This window comes from Mandrillus leucophaeus, unplaced genomic scaffold, assembly GCF_000951045.1.
Source record: "Mandrillus leucophaeus isolate KB7577 unplaced genomic scaffold, Mleu.le_1.0 Scaffold141, whole genome shotgun sequence".
NCBI classification, from domain to species: domain Eukaryota; kingdom Metazoa; phylum Chordata; class Mammalia; order Primates; family Cercopithecidae; genus Mandrillus; species Mandrillus leucophaeus.
Window position 1 is genome coordinate 3,085,248 of NW_012101377.1, and position 21,929 is coordinate 3,107,176.

The 21,929-nt window shown below is 44.6% G+C and overlaps 1 protein-coding gene across 8 annotated transcripts in view; it reads right to left on the reverse strand.

The window, feature by feature from the left end:
- Window positions 1-18,028, reverse strand: part of AK2 (adenylate kinase 2) — a 29,080-nt gene extending 11,052 nt beyond the window's left edge. For 3 of the 8 annotated variants that reach the window (XM_011974085.1, XM_011974086.1, XM_011974084.1), the window contains exons 1-4: window positions 17,779-18,028; window positions 5,666-5,791; window positions 2,516-2,626; window positions 2,289-2,383 (exon numbers count right to left, since the gene is read on the reverse strand). In XM_011974085.1, the coding sequence (XP_011829475.1) occupies window positions 2,289-2,383; window positions 2,516-2,626; window positions 5,666-5,791; window positions 17,779-17,871 (425 nt within the window). In that variant the 5' untranslated portion in view covers window positions 17,872-18,028. Of the gene's footprint in view, window positions 1-2,288; window positions 2,384-2,515; window positions 2,627-5,665; window positions 5,792-12,889; window positions 13,008-17,778 lie in introns of all 8 variants that reach the window. The other 5 variants (XM_011974088.1, XM_011974087.1, XM_011974091.1 and 2 more) reach the window with 3 other exon arrangements.
- Between the last annotated feature and the right edge of the window lie 3,901 nt (window positions 18,029-21,929).

Consider the following 21,929-nt stretch of genomic DNA (forward strand, 5'->3'; position numbering starts at 1 on the left):
CCTTCTACTCCCTTCTGGGAAAGTCTCACTGAAATACTCTTCATCCAGGAAGAGTTTGATGTTATCTCTATCCCAGGCAGCCTTTCCTCCCTGTCCCTAGGCTTTCTTCTTGGACTTCCTACTACACTGAACAGCCAAAGTTTCATACACGACTCTCTGAGGTCAGAGATGGGCATCACTATATGGTTATCCTAGAGCCTCTTGTGGTCCTCTGCTCCCAGGGTCTAGTACTGTGCTATGCAGGAAGCAGGTACACAGGAAGCTGGGCCCATAGAATCAAAGGTCCCCAGTGTCACCTGGTTCTGCTAATATGTGCTTGGTGCCTCAGAGACCCCAGGCCTAGTGATGTCTTTACTGTTAACCCTACTGCTTCTTGACCTACATCAACTTTGTCTACTGTGTGCCCAATAGGGATACAAAGAAACAGAAGTTCCTGCATTAAAGGAGCCTATGGAATAGCCAGAGACATGTAACCTGGACATTTGAAAAGAAAATGAATACAAAGTAGAGCCCACTGTATTTCATATTGCTTTCCAGGATAATAGTGCTAACCTTGTACTGTCTATTCACATGTTTGTCTCTGTCCTTGAAGGTGTGGACTACAAACACATGGAAAAGACATTCAACCTCATTAGGAAATCAAAGTAATAACGTCTGAAATAAGAAAACATTTTTTCCCTAATCCAAAAATTTACATGCATTATGATGGCCATAGTATCATTTTAACAGTGGCTAACTGGAAGAAACACAAATATACAACAATAAGGAAATTAACAATGTTTTGCCTACTGTGAAATATCACACAGCAATTAAAAGTAATGGTCATGGATGCCTGGTTTAAGATGGTGGGCTGACCACTTTCCTGAGACACCATTAAAATGACAAGGACATAAAAAAGCTACAGCCCATGATAAAGAGGGGAATGGAGGGTCCATTTGCAGTTGAAAGCTTCTGACATACTTATGGAAGGCACAAAGCAGACTGCAGTGATTAGTGAAATAGGGTAAAGAAAACCGTAGCCTAAAGCAGTGTTGGTCTGTCAGAACAAACGAATCCAGAAGCAGAGGCATTTCTGTGTTCAATGCTATTATAGAGAAACAAACATGTTAAAACACACACACACACACACACACACAAAGTGGCTGTACTATAAGCAAATTCTTCCTCCATTTTCTAAACTTTGTACAGATGGTTATATGATTTTTATAATTAATAAAAAGCCAGCAAAGTATGGCAACTCCAGCTGAAATCAGATTTAAGGAGCACTAAAATGGAGGAGATACACATGTAAAGAAATTAACATTTCTTAAGCACCTAATATAGGCAAGGCTTTGAACTATGCATTTCATATTACCTAACACGTGCAATAGCTCCTCAAAGCAGGTGTTATCAACCCCCTTCTACAGATGAGGAAACAGCCTCAGACAGGTTAAGATATGTGCCTAGGGTCACAGTTAAAAAGTGACAAGAGGGGGGGTGCAGTGGTTCACGTCTGTAATCCCAGCACTTTGGGAGGCCAAGGCGGGTGGATCTCTTAAGGTCAGAAGTTTTGAGACCAGCATGGCCAACATGGTGAAGCCCTGTCTCTACTAAAAGTACAAAAATTAGTCGGGCATGGTGGCGCATGCCTGTAGTCTCAGTTACTTGGGAGGCTGAGACAGGAGAATTACTTGAACTCGGGAGGCAGAGGTTGCAGTGAGCCAAGATTGCGCCACTGCACTCCAGCCTGGGTGACAAAGTGAGTCTGTCTCAAAAAAAAAACTAAAAAAAAAAGGCGACAAGAGCTGGGAGCAGTGGCTCACGCTTGTAATCCTAGCACTTTGGGAGGCTGAGACAGGTGGATCACTTGAGGTCAGTTCAAAACCAGCCAGGCCAACATGGTGAAACTCTGTCTCTACTAAAATACAAAAAAATTAGCCAGCCCTGGTGGCAGACACCTGTAATCCTAGCTACTTGGGAGGTTGAGGTAGGAGAATTGCTTGAACCCAGGAGGCGGAGGTTGCAGTGAGCCGAGATAGCGCCACTGCACTCCAGCCTGGGAGACAGAGTGAGACTCCGTCTAAAAAAAAAAAATGACAAGAATGAGATGCTGTTTGACTTCAAATCCCTTGCTCTTCTTTCCACATCCCAATCCCATCTCACCACTTCAGTGGATGTCACCAAATAAAATCAATCCGTGTTGAAATGGATATGGCACTAAGCTTCATGGCTGGGATTAAGCACGAGCAATTCTCAGAGTTTGACAAAGCTCTGAGAAGCATGAAAAGGGACCCTCAAGGGACAAATACCTTCCTGTGATTCTTCGGATCAGCAGAGAGTCTGGGATGCTGAATTCAATCACAGAATCAAGCTTCTCTTTCCGCTTCTCCATGAGGTCATCGAGCTGTAAAAGAATGTGTGGCCCACCTAAGTTACCAGAGCTTGGTCAGACCTATCTCCTTCAAAGGAATTAAGAGAAAACAAAGGGCAAGAGTGTGCTCTCATACAGAGGTAATATAAAAACTAAGCTACCCACCATTTCTGCCTGCCTCACAGTCCGAGGGAAGCCATCCAGAAGAAAACCATTTTTGCACAAGGGGGTCTCCAAATTCTTCTCAATGAGTTCCACTACCATTTCATCACTCACCTGGAAGTTAGGAACAAAATAGCCTTGGGTTTAAATCCATTACCTAGGTGACTGACATTAGCCCAACTCCATAGCCAAAAGTTTGTGTATATAACCTTATTACTAAACAGCAAGTTTTCTTGAACCCAAAGAAGCAAAAATAAGAGCAAATGTGAAATGGCTCCATTTGGAAGATCCAGTTTCACAATTTTATCTCTGTGGTTGCCAAATGCACATTCTCGTCTCTTGAAATTCCCCTGTATCCCAAAAAATCTGGGTGAGGGAAGACAGATTCCATTACTTGTTACCTCACCAGGAGAGCTTTGTATCTCAGGTCCTGAAGGCCCCTCCTGCCACTAGAGTCCAGAGTCCAAACTGTCAGATAACAGTTCATCAGCAATCAGTGATCCTCAAGGCACAAGAAATGTGAGGACAAATGGCTGAGAGACCACCTGAGAGAGTGCCAGGAGAGAATGGGGTTGACCAAAACACAGGCATCAGCTTTCCCTGTTTCACAGCTGTCATTAGGCTAACAGTAACGTGACTGATGTGTGTACTTGGTTACACATCTGGGCCATCCTGGACATGAGGAAAAATAGAAGTTCACTGAATTGGCAAGATTGGGTCAGAACCAAGGAACTAAGGAGCCAAGCCAACACTCTTCCTTCCTTTTTTTTTTTTTTGAGACAGTCTCATTCTGTTGCCCAGGCTGGAGTACAGTGGAACAATCTCCCCTCACTGCAACCTCTGCCTTCCAGGTTCAGATGATTCACGTGCCTCAGCCTCCCAAGCAGCAGGGACTACAGGTGCGCAGGACCATGCCCAGCTAATTTTTTGTATTTTTAATAGAGACAGGGTTTCATCATGTTGGCCAGGCTGGTCTCGAACTCCTGACCTCAGGTGATCTGCCTGCCTCAGTCTCCCAAAGTGTTAGGATTACAGGAGTGAGCCACTGCATCCAGCCTAAAGCCAACACACTTCTGAGTCTCTCTAAAACCCCAATGAGGACCTCTTCCAGTTTTTAGAAACTGGTTTTTCTTTTCTTTTTTTTTGAGACGGAGTCTCGCTCTGTTGCCCAGGCTGGAATGCAGTGGCGTGATCTTGGCTCACTGCAACCTCCACCTCCAGGGTTCACTCCATTCTCCTGCCTCAGCCTCCCGAGTAGCTGGGACTACAGGCGCCTGCCACCACGCCCAGCTAATATTTTTGTATTTTTAGTAGAGACGGTGTTTCACCATGTTAGCCAGGATGGTCTTGATCTCCTGACCTCGTGATCCACCCGCCTCGGCCTCCCAAAGTGCTGGGATTACAGGCGTGAGCCACTGCGCCCGGCAGAAACTAGTTTTTCTCTTGGGCTGTTATAGAAAGAAAGGTCTCCAGCCTGTAGTGAAACCTGCCCATCTTGGCAGCTAATGGTCTTATTTATTGGTGCTAACTGTGAACTTGGGGACAAAGTACATGCTCTGCAACTAAGTGAAGGTTGGAGATAAGCAATTTCATTGCCACATCTCAATTTTTTCTTAGTACAGAGTCTTCTGTCAAGACTCAAAGTCCAAAATATCTAGCTTTCTGGTTTGACTCAGAGATTCAGTTACATGAAGGGAAAACTAGAGAAATGGGCAGGCAGGTGGGCAGGCAGAGGTATCATTTGATACGGCTACAGAATCTCAAAGCCTAACAGAAGGTAACTTGAGAATTAAAGCAAAGCCCAGTTCCTTCCCCAACTAACATTCTAAGATAAAAAAAGACCAGAAGACCAAGTACAAAATGACATTTGAAGGTGATTCTCAGAGGCCAAGTTCCAGAATAACTCAGTTATAATTAATCTAGAGATCTTCTTTGATTAGTGCCAGAAAACAATAGATTGTATTTGTCCAATCAGGTCAACTGGCCTAAAGAAAGAGAAAATGTGGCTGGGCATGGCAGCTCACACCTGTAATCCCAGCACTTTGAGAGGCTGGGGCAGGAGGACTGCTCCCGAGTTAAGCTCAGTTTAAAACCAGTGTGGGCAACACAGTGAGACCCCGTCTCTACAACAATAACAAAAAGTAGCAGGGCATGGTGATGTGTGCCTGTAGTTCTAGCTACTCATCAGGCCGAAGTGGGAGGATCACTTGAGCCCAGGAGGTCGAGGTTGTAGTGCGCCATGATTGCGCCACTGCATACCAGCCTGGGTCTCAGGAAAAAAAAGAGAGAAAATGCAATTATAGTCCCCAAATAGAAAGGATTACCTTTGTCACAACTGCGAAGTAATTGCTTTGGTACAGAAACAGAACACAGAGCCACAAAGCAGGTTAAAAAAACACTTCTGTGACTTCCTAAATCCTCTCTTGAATACATCTCTGAGTTCTGGCCTAGGATAGCAGTTTCATTTCTGGCTCTAAAATTTGGGTATATAACAAAATACATCAGCACAGAAAAACTTCAAGAATACTATGAATGAGTGCCATAAATTCAGAACAAACAAAGTAACTTGCGCTCTAAAAAGTCTTATAAGGCCAAGCGTGGTGGCTCACGCCTGTAATCCCAGCACTTTGGGAGGCCAGGGCAGGTGGATCACCTGAGGTTAGGAGTTTGAGACCAGCCTGGCCAACTTGGTGAAACCCCGTCTCTACTAAAAATACAAAAATATTAGTCGGGTGTGGTGGCGGGCGCCTGTAGTCCCAGCTACTCAGGAGGCTGAGGCAGGAGAATGGAGTGAACCCGGGAGGCAGATGTTGCAGTGAGCCAAGATGGCGCCACTGCACTCCAGCCTCGGTGACAGAGTGAGATTTTGTCTCAAAATAAATAAATAAATAAAATTCCTATAATCTGCCACTTTGTTAAAACACCCTCTAGCACATGGTTGTCCAAGAGAATTTTGTTTGATGATGGAAAGTTCTGTACCAGTGAAGGCTGGTAAATACTTGAAATATGGCTAGTGCAACTGAGGAATTGATTTTTACATTAATTAAATTTAAATTAATCTAAATAGCCACCTGTGGTTGGTGGCTACCATATTGGACAGTGCAGATCTAGATTCTGAGGAATGTCCACACTCATTGGTACCACCAAACCTACCAGTTTCCCAGCATCCATAGTTGCCTTCAGCTTTTTTCCTAGCTCTGAGCCAGAAGCCACCATGGCCCTCAGCATGTCCCCAGTAGCCAAATGGCAGACACAGAAGTTTTCAGCCAATCTGGGTGCCTATGGAGAGGAAGACAAAAACCAAGATTCAGTTACATTACAGGCTGTGGAGTCAGACTACCTAGGTGTGAACCTGGCCCTGCAACTTACTGGCTATGTAAATTTGGGCAAATGCCTACTTCCTTACCTGTAATGGGGATAAAAGCACCTTATGTTACAATCTAACGTACAATGATTATAGGGGTATTGTAAGAATTACATGAGATAATATATGTAAAGCACTTGAAACAGTACAACTAGCACACAGGAAGCAGTCATAAATATTAGCTATTATCACTATTTCCACTCAACACACTAGTGACAAGTAAGTTTCAGTTTCCCTATTATAAATGGGAAGACTTGCCAGGCACGGTGGCTCACACCTGTAACCCTAGCACTTTGGGAGGCTGAGGTGGGCGGATCACGAGGTCAGAAATTTGAGACCAGCCTGACCAACATGGTGAAACCCTGTCTCTACTAAAAATACACAAATTAGCTGGGTGTGGTGGCGTGTGCCTGGAATTACAGCTACTCAGGAGGCTGAGGTAGGAGAATTATTTGAATCTGGAAGGCAGAGGTTGCAGTGAACCGAGATTGCACCACTGCACTCCAGCTCCAGCCTGGGCGACAGTAAGACTCCGTCTCAAGGAAAAGAAAGAAAAAAAAAAAGGGCAGGGGGGTTGGCGCTGTGGCTCACGCCTGTAATTCCAGCACTTTGGGAGGCCAAGGCAGGTGGATCACTTGAGGTTGGGAGTTCAAGACCAGACTGGCCAAGATGGTAAAACCCCATCTCTACTAAAAATACAAAAGTAGCCAGGCGCAGTGGCAGGCACCTGTAATCCCAGCTACTTGGGAGGCTGAGGCAGGAGAATCGGTTGAACCTGGGTGGCAGAGGTTGCAGTGAGGCAATATTGCACTACTGCACTCCAGCCTAGGTGACAGAGTGAGACTCCATCTTAAAAAAAAAAAAAAAAAAAAGAAGAAGAATAAAAATAGTACCAACACTTCGCATGGTTGCTGTGAGGTTTAAATGAGGTCATGTATATAATGTACTCGGCACACTGCCTGGCACATTAACATGTGCTGAATAAACATTTGCAAAGGGATGAATGTGTAACTGCCATGTACTACAGTTACTGGGTCAGGGACGCAACTACGAGCTGTTTGCCCCCAGGCAGAACTGGGTTTTCCCCCTTCCCTGTCACTAAGCAGCTGTATTATCTTGGCCACCTCACTTTTCAGTTTCCTTATCTGTTTAAAATGAAGGCAAAAAAGGCTTCATCTCATAAGGTAGCTGTGAGGATTAGCTGAGATATATACAAGGAGTACTTGGCATATAATAAGCACTTACATACTAGTTTTAGAAGGCATTATAGCATTTTGGTCCAGAGCATAGGCTTGAGAGTTAAACTGCCTGGTTTTCAGACTCCACATCCACTAACTATTACGTAAAATTGACTTAAGAAGTCACTTCACCTTTCTAAGTTTCAAATTTCCTCTAAGTAAAATGGAGATGGTAATAGTATCTATATCACTGGGTTGATGAGATTATATAGAATTCAGTATTTGCAGGCCCTGGCACATAGTAAGCACTCCGTGGGCACTGGCTGTTACCATAACCCCTGTCCTAATCCTACGTTCATTCATACAGAAAGAAAACATTTACTAATGCCTTTTCCAAGAACCCGGTTGGGAGCCTGGGAAACAGATGAATAAAAGGCATAGACTATGTTCTTAAAGAGCTTATATTTGGTGAACTATATATGAGAATGCAGAATTAAAACAGGGAGAGACCCTAGACAGCTCAACACTGGCTTTGCAGTGGGAAAAAAAGAATGCAGAATTCACAAGGAATAAAATCAGTTCAAGGAGATCAATCTTAGCTTTTTCCGTCCAATTGTTTTATAAACTAAGTAGGTTTAGATCCCGATTCAAACAAATCAGTTCACTGGGAGTTTTCTTTTCTTTTCTTTTTTTTTTTTTTTTTGAGACAGTTTCACTCTATCACCCAGGCTGGAGTGCAGTGGCACGATCATGGCTCACTGCAGCCACAAACTCCCTGGGCTCAGGTGATTCTCCTGCCTCAGCCTCCCAGTAGCTGGGATTGCAGGCACACGCCACATGCCTGACTAATTTTTATATAATTGGGAGTTTTCTTAGGTGCATGCTTAGGTGCACACAATAAAAGGTACATAGATAGGGTTGGTTTCTGATTCACGGACTGATTCAGTTAAAGCAAAGAAATGACTTCGTAGCAAAATGGAATCTAGAGAGAAGGCATTAAAAACTCTGTACTTTGGGTCAGGCGTGGTGGCTCATGCCTGTAATCCCAGCACTTTGGGAGGCCAAGGCGGGCGGATCACCTGAGGTCAGGAGTTCGAGACTAGCCTGGCCAACATGGTGAAATCCCATCTCTATTAAAAATACAAAAATCAGCTGGGCTTCCTGGCATGTACCTGTAATCCTAGCTACTTGGGAGGCCGAGGCAGGAGAACTGCTTGCACCCAGGAGGTAGAGGTTGCAGTGAGCCGAGATCCAGCCCGGGCGAAAAAGCAAGACTACGTCTCAAAAAAAACCCCAAAAAAACAACAAAAAAAACAAAACACCACCAAAATTCTGTACTTTGCAAAACCAGTGAATGTCAGGAGCCCTGACAATGAAAAACCAGGCTAGCACTGTGGCCATATATCCAGAGAGTGCTTTCTGCCAATCTTTCTCATTGCTGTTGAAATTAACCTGGGTAAACAATTTGGAGGTCAGGCTTGCTCAAGTGGAAAGGCTGACCAAAACACCAGAGAAGAGCTATTAGCACAGAACCTGTTCTATTTTTGTCACTCCCAAACTGCAGGACTCTTATGCACTGTTCCAGGTGATTGGATTCTACAGCTGGATGAAAGAACACACACCAATAGGGAAGAAAACTAATTCCTGGCTGGGCACAGTGGCTCATGCCTGTAATCCCAGCACTTTGGGAGGCTGAGGCAGGTGAATCACCTGAGGTCAGGAGTTCAAGACCAGCCTGGCCAAGATGGTGAAACCCCGTCTCTACTAAAAATACAAAAATTAGCCGAGTGTGGTGGTGGGCACTTGTAATCCCAGCTACTCAGGAGGCCATGGCAGAGAACTGCTTGAACCCGTGAGATGGAGGTTGCAGTGAGTCGAGATCATGCCATTGTACTCCAGCCTGGGTGACAGAGTGAGACTCCGTCTCAAAAAAAAAAAAAAAAGAAAAGAAAACTAATTCTTTCATTTCCTGCTTGTTGCCTGGGAGTCAGTGTGGTAGGCTGTAAAGAGCATGTATGGGTTTCAAAGTCAGACAGATAATTATGCTTGATTCCTAGCTAAGGCACTCAGTAGCTGTGTGATCTTGGGCTCAGTACTTAACTTCTCAGAGTGTCAGTTTCCTCATCAGTTGAATGGGGATAATGACTACTTCACAGGGTTTTTATGAGGATAAATGAAATAAAGTACCAAAAACATCAGACATGCAGTAGGTATTCAATAAATAAACGGCTCCTTTCCATAGTCTTTCTTCTTTGCATTACTCTTTATTTACAGACTACAGAAACTTAATGAAATAACTTTATTATAGTGCCCTCACACTTCAAACTTATGCTTTAGAGCAGCCATTCACAGATTCTAAATCACTGGAGGAATGTTGTTAAAATGCAGATTCCGGCCGGGCACAGTGGCTCACACCTGTAATCCCAGCACTCTGGGATGCCAAAGCAGGCAGATCATCTGAGGTTGGGAGTTCAAGACCAGCATGACCAACATGGAGAAACCCCGTCTCTACTAAAAATACAAAATTAGCCAGGCGTGGTGGCACATTCCTGTAATCCCAGTTACTAGGGAGGCTGAGGCAGAACTGCTCGAACCCGGGAGGCGGAGGTTGTGGTGAGCTGAGATTGAGATCGGGTCATTGCACTCCAGCCTGGGCAACAAAAGTGAAACTCCGTCTTAAAAAAAAAAAAAAATGCAGACTCTGGTTCAATAGGGTACAGCCTAAGTACCTGCATTTCAAGCAAACTTCCCGGCCTGGATAAGTGGCTAGGCTCTAAACTACACTTTGAAGAGTAGGGGTCTGAAGTCCACACTCAGTCACAGTCTGTTGCTGTGAGTCAAAGACTGTTGCTGAGCCCAAGAAACAGGCTCATCACCTCTATGAAAACTCTGTGGGGTGGAGGACTCTGGGATAATTGATGGGAATGCTAAAACCACTAGAGAGACAGCATGGTGGGCTGAGTGGTTCTCAAATTTCAGTGTATTATCAATCATCTGGGGCATTTGCTAGGCCCACCTTTAAAGTTTATGATTGAGTGGCTCTCAAGCAGCACCTCAGGTTCTGATGCATATACAGCTTATGAAGCCCTGATGTAGTGGCAGAGACTGAGTTTTGTAGCGGTACAGATCTGGGTTAGGAAACGGGCTCTACTGTTTATTCACTGCGTCATCCTGAACAAATTACGTTACCTTTCCTAAGGTCTCGGTTTCTTTATCCATAGAACAGAAAACAGTGTCTATCTGCAGAACTGTTGAGGGGATTTAATAAGATTATATATGCAAAAACATCCAGCATAGGCCTGACAATTAGGAAATAAAGGAAAACTATCAGTCCTAGAGATTTGGTTTAATCCCAAATTCACCTGTCTTCTCATCTTGCAACCATCATCTTTTCCTTAGGTTTTTTTAAGAAATGAGGTCTTGTTATATTGCCCAGGGTGGAGCACAGTGGCTTCACAAGTGTTAGCCCACGACACATCAGCATGGGATTTTTGGCCTGTTCTTTTTCTGACTTGGGCCGATTCACCTCTCCTTAGGCAACCTAGTGGTCTCCTGCTCCTGGGAGGTCAACATATTGATGGTGAACTTTTTTTTTTTTTTTTTGAGATAGGGTCTCACTCTATTGCCTGTTGCCCAGGCTAGAGTCAGTGGCATGTTCATAGTTCACTGTGGCCTCAAACTCCTGGACTCAAGCAATTTTCCTGCTTTAGTCTCCCAGGTAGCTGGGACTACAGGCATGTAGTACCATGCTCAGCTAATTACTGTATTTTTTGTAGAGATGGGGTTTCGTCATGTTGTCCAGGCTGGTCTCCAACTCCTGAGCTCAAGCAAGCTGCCTGCCTCAGCCTTCCAAAGTGCTGGAATTATAGGCGCAAGCCACCGTACCCAGCCTGATGCTGAATTTAGTGCAGATACCTGATCAGCATAGCACACTACAGCCCCAAACTCCTGTGCCCAAGCAATCCTCCCACCACAGCTTCTGGAGTAGTTGGGACTATAGGCGCATACCACTGTGCCTGGCACGATCACCTTTGTGCCTCCAGTCTTTGTCATTGCTGCTATCAATGTTCCTACACATGCAGCTAGAATCGGAGGGTGAATGGGAGACCTTGAGCAAATTGTAGTTCCTGTTCTATCCCTGAACTAACCCAACATTCATCAAAGTCACTCATCTGATATCTTAAAACACTGTTGGATATGCTACCTGCCCCCCAACACATATACATTCCAAAGCCTTCAACATCTCTGTGGTGCAATAGGGGAAGAGCCCAAATATCTTAGCCTGGCACTCAGCTGTCCTCCACAATCAACTTCTAAAACCTGCCAAGCCCTCCCAACTTACTTCCACAAGTGCCCTGTGTTTACGTACTGCATCACTGCAGACAAACTGCTCTTATGCATGGTTCCCAAATACATAGCATAAATGCCTCTCCAAGGGCCTCAACTCAAGCTCCTCACTCCACAGGAATGCCCTCTCTGCTCCAATATTGGTCTAAGTCTTTTCTGTACTACACTTCTGAGTACATTTCTCCCATCGAAAGCCTAACTGGGCTGGAAGCAGTGGCTCATGTCTGTAATCCCAGCACTCTGGGAGGATCATTTGAGGCCAAAAGTTTGAGACCAGTCCAGGCAACACAGTCATACCCCATTTCTACAATTTTTTTTTTAATTAGCTGGGCATGGTGGCAGGTACTTGTAGTCCAGTTACTTAGGAGGCTGAGTTGGGAGGACCGTTTGAGCCCAGGAGTTCGAGGCTTCAATGAACTATGACCGTGCCATTGCACTCCAGCCTGAGTGACAGAGTGAGACCCTGTCTCTTAAAACAAAAACACCTCCCCAACTACCCCTTCTCCCGCTGAGGAATCATATTAACATTAACTAACTTTCAGCATCTGCATCATGCCAAGCAATTTTCCATGCACTGTTTTACGGTACTTAGTATGCATAATACATAACAAACCCATGAGGTAGAAACGATTTTTAACTGCATTTTACAGATGAAATTCAGGGACTAAGTTGCCCAAGATCACAGAGCTAGTAAAAGAACTGGCAACAGGCCAGATCACCAAGCCCTAGCTCTTAGCCATGACACTATAAGGCTTTAAGACAAACAACCCACAGAGCCTTAGTGGCTATCCTCCTGGAAGGGAGCACAAGGAGGACTTCAAAGTGCTGGCAATATTCTGTTTCTTGACAATGGGTGTAAGCTACACAAATGTGTTCACATTGTAAAATAAATCAAGCTGTTCACTTACGATATTTGCACCTTTTTCTAGGTATCTTATAGCTTAAGTTTTTTTTTGTTTGTTTTTTTAATCCCAGAAACCTGTATTTGCATTTCAGCTGTCTCTTAACTTATTGGAGAAATCATTAGCAGCCTCACTGGGTGAACAGGAGGATGAACGGGAGACCTTCAGCAAATTGTAGTTCTTGTTTTATTCCTGAACTAACCCAACATTCATCAAAGTCACTCATCTGATGCTTCCCACCTGGCACCCTGCATTTGTATGTATTTTTCCATTCATATTCATTTCTGCCTCTGCATCTAGATTACACAGCAACAATGTAAAATAATGACTACTCAAGAGTCAGACAGACATGAGTTCAAATCCTACCTTTGCTACTTACTACATGTGTGTCCTGGGGCAAGATACAGCCTCTGAGCCTCAGTTTCTCTGTCAGTAAAAAGGATCTCTCTCCTAGTGTTACAGGATTAAATGAGATGATGCATGTAAAATCTTTAGCTTGGGGGCCTGTCACATAACTGAGCAATGGGTGACTATGTTGAAATTATTACTCCCTCCTGACATGCATAGGGTAGGAGAAAAATCTAACCTGGGGCAGTAGATAGCAGCAGAAAGAGCAGGAGCTTTGGAGTCATTCAGATGCAAGCTCTGTAAATTACTTGCTATGTAGCCTAGAGAACAAGCCATTCAAACTTCAGTTTCTCCAACTGTAAAAGGGGAAATAAGAGTGTGGGTCTCAGAGTTGTTGCGAGTATCACTGCAAAGACATAATGGATGCGTCTGACCCATAAGACTGCCTAAGCGTGCCTGGCCTCGAAGAATTGGGCATAAGTTTGACACATGGAAGAAATGAGGAGGCGCTGGCAAAAAAGAAAAACAAGAAACATACCTTTGGTTTTGACCACACCGAAGGAACATCCAACCCCAAAAGGGAGGCAAGGAAATAAAGTTATTTAAATAAAACAACAAACCCAGGTATTATAGATGTTTTAAAACATTACATTGATGCATAAGCGGGTAGTTTTGAAATATTTAACTACTTTAGTTAAAAGTAAGGAGTTTTAAAAGGAAACTATTTCAGCCATGCAACATAAAGCATATAAAATACTGAGTTACGCAGGTATAACAAAGTATAGCAAGAAGAAAACAAACATTACTGAGCAGGCACTAGGCACTAACCCCAGGTTAGGGATTTTTCATGTAAGATTGCAAACATCTGCCAATGGGAGCCAAGCAGGCAATGCAACTATGTGAAATGAGTCAAATGTAAGCAACAGGCAGTGAAGAGGACCGTGCAGGGGACAGGAAGACACACAGACCATCCAAAGCAGCAATGCCATACAACTGCAAGTGACTGCTGCCACACTGGAATGGAGGCATCACTGCCAGGTCTTCTGGTTTCTCAAGAGAAACTGGAGCTCTGGATTTTTAAGAGAAATTGCATAACTGAAAACGCTCTGTGGTCAACTTACTATTTTGAAAGCTGACAAAGAGAATAAATGAAGCATTTATCCTGACTTTTCTATACCAACCACATCACAGGGTAACCAAACAGTAGATGAGGGGAAGTTTCTGTTTATAGAAATATTTCAGCTAATAAATGACCAGGGAACAATAAAATTATTAGAATACCACCATTTCACCATCCATAATGAATTACTGAACCTAGACACTGAACAGCATGACTATAAACACCACAGAGACAAGCAAATACCATGTGCCTCCTCAGGGAGAGCACAGCACCCGCCACCTGTGAAGTAGTTGGGCCAAAAAATTGAACCTGAATTGAATTAAGTATATAGTAATTAAGAATAAACCACCAATTTACAGGGAATAGAGAGGGCAGAGGAAGATGTTAAGTACACCAGAGAAATACAACTGAAAATTTCCAGACAGTGGTATAATACACCCAGGAAAAATAATCCCATTTCTTTGGCAAAACCATAAGAAAAAAGAGAGAAGGGGAACTTATAAATTAAAAGAAAGGATGGGCACAGTGGCACATGCCTGTAGTCCCCGCTACTTGGGTGGCTGAGGGAGGAGCCCAATAGTTCAAGACCAGCTTGAGCAACATGGCAGGACCACCATCTTTAAAACACTAGAAAAGTTAGCCAGCATGGTGGCATGCACCTATAATCCCAGCTATTCAGGAAGCTGAGGTGGGAGGATTGAGGCTGCCATGAGCTATGATTGGGCCACTATACTCCAGCTTGGGCAACTGAGCAAGACCTTGCCTATAAAAAAATAAATAAACAAAAGAAACGTAAAATGATCACATTGGTAACACAAAAGAAAATCTGAATAAAAATTGTTAATTTTTTAAAGGACATTATGCTTATGTTTTAAAAAATTATCTTTTAGCAATACATACTAAAACATCTACAAATGAAATGTTATGATGCCTGGGAGGTGCTTTATAATAATTTGTGAAGGGAGAATGGCTGGAGAAGCAATGACCACCAGTTAATGGTTGGGGCTGGGTAAGGGCTCATTATACCATCCTGTCTTCTTTTGTGTATTCAACATTCTTCATAATAAAAAGTTAAGGTGTATGGAATGTCTCTGCAGGCTACATGTTATTGTAGGCTACCATTTGCAACCTCTGATTTATGATCTTTTTTTTTGAGACAAGGTCTTACTCTGTTGCCCAGGCTGGAGCACAATGGTGAGATCTCAGCTCACTACAACCTCTGCCTCCAAGGCTCAAGTGATCCTCCCACCTCAGCCTCCTGAATATCTGGGACTACAGGCATGCACTACCATGCCTAGCTAATTTTTGCATTTTTTTGTAGAGATGGGGTTTCGCCACGTTGCCCAGGCTTGAACTTTTTTTAAAACTCCACAAAAATACATACAACCACCAATATTCCTATTGTTCCAACTCTGGAAAGTGTACAGAGGTTAAATGACTTGTGTAAATCTTATCCTTTCAACTCCCAGCTCTAATCACATCTCCTCTATTTCTAAAAAGCCTTCTCTGACCAACTCTCACCATCATGCACCCTTATCAATCAACTCATTAATATAATGTTCTTCTAAACTTCCTGATAAATCATGTCTTACACTGAAATACATCCAAGTTGAAGGAGGGGAGGGGAGATGTGTTACTAAGATAAAAGGGAGTCAAAATTTACTGAGTACTTACTATATAACAGGTTGTCATCTAGGTTGTGGGTGCTTGATACACACACACACATATATATATCATAATCTTCCAGTATCGTTGTGAATGTTTAGTTGATGAGGGCAGGAACTTTATCAGTCTTGCCCGATGCTTTATCTCCAATGTTAGGTGCTCATGAAATGTTGAATGAGCAAGGTAGGTATTATCCCCATTTTTCAGGTAAGAACATTGAGGCTCAGAAGTTACACAGCTTGCTAGATTATAAAACCCTTGTACCAGTACTATACTAGGACAGGTTGTTCATTCCATAATTACTGAAATTATTAACTTCAATATGAGTTAAGGAAAAAAAATCTCAGGGCACAGTGGCTTGTGCCTATAATCCCTGCACTTTGGGAGGCCAAGGCAGGAAGATCACTTGTGTCCAGGAGTTCAAGACCAGCCTGGGCAACATAGCAAGACCCTGTCTCTATAAAAAATTGTTTAAAAATCAGCTGGGCATGGTGGCATGTGCCTGTAATCCCAGCTACCTGTGAGGCTGAGGTGGGAGGATCGCTTGAGCTCACACCACTGCACTCCAACCTGGGCAACAGAGGGAGACCCTGTCTCAAAAGAAAAGAAAAGAAAAGAAAAGAAAAAAGGAAAGAAAAGAAAAGAAAAACAACGAAGCATTTGAGCTACTCTGATTATATTTGATCACTCACAGTAAAAGTCTGCAAAGTCTAAGATTAAACATCCCGAAGCTGCAGATTACCCAATAAATAAGTGTGGCAGCAATGGGAAAGAGATGTCAACAATGCTGAGGATAAAGGATAAAGGGATCAGGTACAGGTAAGCTCCAAAGAAGAATCATCTCAGTCTGTGGAGAGAAAAGAAAATTGTCTTTTCTGACCTAGTGCCCAGGTCACAGGAATGAATGAAGTGTTCCAGAACTTCTTTCCTTAACACCCACATTAATCTGTGACATTCATCTGCTTCCACTAACCCCCCAAGAGACAAGTAATGTGCCACAGGGGGTACCAAGAATGAGTAAGATGGTCTGTTTGCCAAGATTTTTTAAACTTGGCAAGTGCTAGGAGGAGAAAAGCGGGCATAGGGCAGTCCCCAGGTTCCCTTTCATTTGGGAGCTGACTTCCCTCTTTAGAGCCTAACAACAGGCAAGAGACAGAGGGTTAGGGCCCCAGGGGCCATGCCAGACCCCAAGCAAGAAGGGGACATCGATAATCCAACCTATGGGCTTCCAGATCCTAAATGAGATCATTGATCCCAACCCTAACCTATGGCCCCATTATGTCCCAGATCTAGAAGGGGCCCAGATGCCAAGTGAGGCCCCTGTTGCCTGTTAGGGCAGACGGTAACTTCAGACTCTAACTCCATGGCTCCTGAGGTCTCAGGCTCATGAAACTCATTTCACTAACTTGGGAAAGTCACCTGACCTTTCTGGGCCTGTTTTTTAACCTGTTGATTGATAAAGTTAAAATTTCAAGTTCCCTATAAACAACAACAACAAACAACAACAAAATTTTTTTAAAAAGGAAAAAAAAAAAATTAAAAACCAAAGGGAAAGAAGATATAAACAAACAAAAATAATAAAATAAAAAATAAAAAAAATTCAAGTTCCTTCTCATCTAAAATCATTTGAGTCATCCCAAACTGCTTAGCCTCAGTAGCCTCAGGTCCTAACTCCAAGCCAGGTCCCATGAGCACTCCCAACCCTTATTGTGGACACTACTCAAAGTGCGACTCATGGCTCTCCAGGCTATAAACCAGTTCTACACATTAACCTGCAACTTTCAAACAGGGGGAGCCTTAGGTTTCCTCCCATCTCTATTCAACTGGCTCACACAGCACATGTCAGCTCTCCGCCCCACGTGTTGGAGATGCTCCTCCTCCCCTCCCCCTAAGTCATAAATCATTATCAAAATCTCCCGACCTCCAGTGCCTGGAATGTAACCCTGATTCTGGACAATTCACCTCCAACTCGCAGGGAACCTGGGCCATAAAGCTAATTGCCTCCATTCAGCCTGTAGTCTAGATGCTTCGGCCCAGGGCTCACTCTACCCCTCAAACCTTTCCAGTCTCCAGCCCCTTAGTGGAACTAATCGGCCCTTAGATTCCCTAACACAACACCTCAACACTGAATCCCTCGCGCACTCCAATCCTAACTCAGACTGTCCCGATCTCCAATTTGGACCCTCCCCGAAATGCCTCACCAGAACCGAGACCCCGGCCAGCGTTCCCCGCAGGCCTCAGTGCCCGGCCGGCTCCAGGCAGGTCCAGGGCTTCTGGATCTCTGGCCGCCTTGACCTTGGAGTTGGGCAGGCTCCGCCGCCAAGCCCAGTCCTGCCGCTCACCTGGGTGCCTTTACCGGCCCCGGGAGGCCCCAGCAGCACGGCCCGGATGCCTTTAGGATACTCGGGTTCTGCCGCTGGCACGCTGGGAGCCATGTCCGCCGAAGTCTCTCACTGCTACCAGCTCGCACACCTCACAAGTCCAGGGCTTCCCAGGCCAACGCACGCACGCCACGCACGTCCCACTCACCGCTCACACTGGCCCATCGCCGCGTCCGTCAGCCCGTTCCACCCGCCCCTGGGCACGACGGACACTTCACCTTACCAACTGCACGGCGATACTGAGGAAGTTTGCTTTTGATTGGACAGAATTGGTGCGTGTTAAGGAAGGGGCGGGCCAGCATGGACTGAGGGCGGCGGGTGTGCGGAGTGGGCGGGAAAACGCGAAGGAGGACAGGAGGTCTGGCGGAAAGGTATAGTTCGTCGTTTGACGGTTGATGACACCAGCAACTCCATCGAAATCCTATAAGATTGCGCGTGGGAGTTTAAATGGGTAAAATCACTCTTAGAAGACAAATTGGCAATATGTTTCAAATACTCTTTGGTCCGGCAATTCCACTTCCACGAATTCAATGGGTAAAATCAAGGATACGAGTAAAAGATTCGTGTAACAAAGATGTTAATTGCAACACTTAGCCCAAAAGCCCGAGACAAGCCATAAAATAAAGGCAATTAAATAAATTACAACACATTTGTATCCTGGAATACCCCTGTTGTATAAGATAATTGTATCATGCAGGAAAATGTTCGCCAAGCAAGATACAAAATTGCAGTTACAACAAAATCCGAATTTTGGCCAGACGCGGTGGCTCACGCCTATAATCCCAGCACTTTGGGAGACCGAGGCAAGCGGATCACCTGAGGTCAGAAGTTTCAGACCAGCCTGACCAACATGATGAAACCCCATCTCTACTAAAAATACAAAATTAGCTGGGAGTGGTGGCGCATGCCTGTAATCCCAGCTACTTGGGAGGCTGAGGCAGGAGAACTGCTTGAACCCGGGAAGCGGAGGTTGCAGTGACCCGAGATTGAACCATTGCACTCCACCCTGGGCAACAGGAGTGAAACTCCGTCCCTAAAAAAAAAAAAAAAAAAAAAAAAAAAAAAAAAAAAAATCCCTATTTTGTTTGTTACAAGTGGAGACCGTTCTGTAGTGTGATTAGAGGAGCACCTCTGCTTTGTACATTTTATTTTTAAAAGTTCTATAGTACATTCTTAATAAGTTTAAAACAAGTTTTACCTTTATAATAAGAAAAACGTTAACCTTTCAAAGTCAGGAAAAGATAGTTTTTCTCAAAAGCGATTACCCTCTTGGATAGGGAAATAATTTCTACAGCTTTTTGGTATGTGAAAGTTTCATCCAGCCCCGAGGGCCTCTTTGAACCTTTAGTTAAGAGTGTGTAATGAAACCATATGCTTCCCCACGGCTCCTAGCAACTCATTTTCTACATCTTAGTGATGAATTTGCTATCCCTTCAGCTGTGGTCTCTCTCTCTTTTTTTTTTTTTTTTGAGTCGGAGCCTCGCTCTGTCGCCCAGGCTGGAGCTCAGTGGCACGATCTCGGCTCACTGCAAGCTCCGCCTCCTGGGTTCACGCCATTCTCCTGCCTCAGCCTTCTGAGTAGCTGGGACTACAGGTGCCCGCCACCACGCCTGGCTAATTTTTAAAATATTTTTAGTAGAGACGGGGTTTCACCGTATTAGTCAGGATGGTCTCGATTCTTCTAAAGAAGAAATTTTACCGGCTTCTTCACCAGACACTCCCTTCAAGGCAAGTTAACCTAATTCCTGGAAAGTTAACAGACACCACGTGTTTCTTTCCTCTTTCTTAACTCTTACACTAGCTACTTGGGAGGCTGAAGTGTGGGAATCACTTGCAGCAGGAGGTTGAGGCTGCAGTAAACTATAATTAGGCCACTACACTCCAGCCCAGGTGACAGAGCAAGACTCTGTCTCTAAAAACAAAACAAAAGTAAGATTTCCACCTTTAGAAAACTCTCCACTTTGGGCTGGGCGCGGTGGTTCACACCTGTAATCCCAGCACTTCGGGAGGCCGAGGCAGGCACATCACCTGAGGTCAGGAGTTTGAGACCAGCGTGGTCAACATGGTGAAACCCTATCTCTACTAAAAATACCAAAATTAGCCAGGTGTGGTGGCACATGCGTGTAATCCCAGCTACTCAGGAGGCTGAGGCAGGAGAATCGCTTGAACCTGGGAGGCAGAGGTTATAGTGAGCTGAGATTGCACCACTGCACTCTAGCCTGGGTGACAGAGCTAGAGTCACCCTTTTTTTCTTTTTCATCTCAAGAAAAAAAGAAAAAGAGAAAGAAAACTCTCCACTTCTACAGAACTTGCAGTCAACGGGGGAAAAAAAACAAGACATTGATGGAGGCTGTGCTGGGGAAGGTACAGGCTTCAGTAATAATACAATAGAGGAGCCCCTAGCTCAGATTTGAGGGGAAATGATGTGGAAGTGAGACGAAACCTTAAGAACCAGGAGGATTTGCTTAGAGAAGAGAGGGAAGAAGGGTATTCTAGACAAAGGGAATGGCATGTGCAAAGGTCTGGAGTCAAGAAAGATTAGGACAAGAGGCTAGGCGTGGTGGCTCACGCCTGTAATCTCAACACTTTGGGAGACCGAGGTGGGCAGATCACCTGAGGTCAGGAGTTCAGGACCAGCCTGGCCAACATGGTGAAACCCCATCTCTACTAAAAATACAAAAATTAGCCACGTATGGTGGTGCACATCTGTAATCCCAGCTACTCGGGAGGCTGAGGCATGAGAATCACTTGAACCTGGGAGGTTGCAGTGAGCTGAGATTGCGCCACTGCACTCCAGCCTGAGGGATAGAGCAAGACCCTGTCTCCGGAGGGGAAAATAAAAAGAACGAAAGATTATAGAAAGTTGAGGGGAACTGTGATATTCAGCAGAGGAACACCCCTCTTGTGTTGTGGAAACCCTTTACTGCAAGGAACTTGGGGAAAAACAGAGCCACCCTGAAGAAGCTGAAAGGGCAGACTCTTGCCTGCCTTCTTGGCAACAGGGGAGTTAGCACGCGACCAGGCTTGGCCAGTGGGATGTCCTACCCAGGACTTTGACTCTTGAGGGAGAGAGAGGAAGGGACAGGGCCTGTTCTTGGTGGGGAGGTGAGAGTCCAGCCACAGTGGGGGGACCATGGACAGTGGTGGCTGTGCAGGTAGGCTTTTACTGTGCCGTGTCTTTGGCTGTGTTCTTAGCCTAATTACTTTTGGTTCCTACTCATGTTTGGAATTGGTGAGAACCTCACAGTATTCAATACATTCCTTCGCTGCTTAGGTTTGCCACCAAGACTTCTGTTTGGTACAGAGTTGAAAGAGGGTCAGTCTGGCTGGAGTTACAACTCAAGAGGGTAAGGAAAGAAAAAAGGGGGAGAGGAGATAGGGTCCTATAGGAAATTCTCTTGGGGGCTTTTGTGGGAGGCTTTGCTTTCCAGGAAAAAGGGATCCACAAGAAGAAAAACCCCCTTCCTGCATGGCTCAGGGATGATGCAGCGCTTAAAATGTAACAGCTATCTTGGGAGCAGGAGGGGAGAGCTGCGAGACTCAGAGGGAAGCTGACCTAGGGTCTGACATCACTGAGCTGCTGAATTAAGCAACTCAGATGTCACCTTCTTCCACACTTCTTGTGATGAGAGATGAACCCCTAATGTTCAAGCCGCATCGATGTCGGTATTCTGATACCCACTGCCCAAAGCACCTTATGTGACACTGCAAGTCACTTAACCCTGCTGGGCCTCAATTTCTCTTCGCAAAATCAGGATGCCAATACCCACTGCACAGGATCACTGTGAGTATCAGATTAGATAACGGATATAAAGTACTTAGCACGGTGCCCTACTCATGGTAAGCACTCAGTAAATGTTAACTATTACTACCTGTGTCAAAGACATAGAGGAGATGAGTTTGTTTTGTGGGAGGGTAGAGAGAAGAGAATGACGACTAAAAGCTGGGAAGCCAATACTTAAGCGGAAAGAAGTCAGAGAATGACTAGAGACTAAAGAAGAAAACCTGAAATTTCATTCTACCCACACCCACCACATCCTTTTTTTTTTTTTTTTTTTTGACACGGAGTCTCACTCTGTTGTCCAGGCTGGAGTGCAGTGGTGCCACCTCGG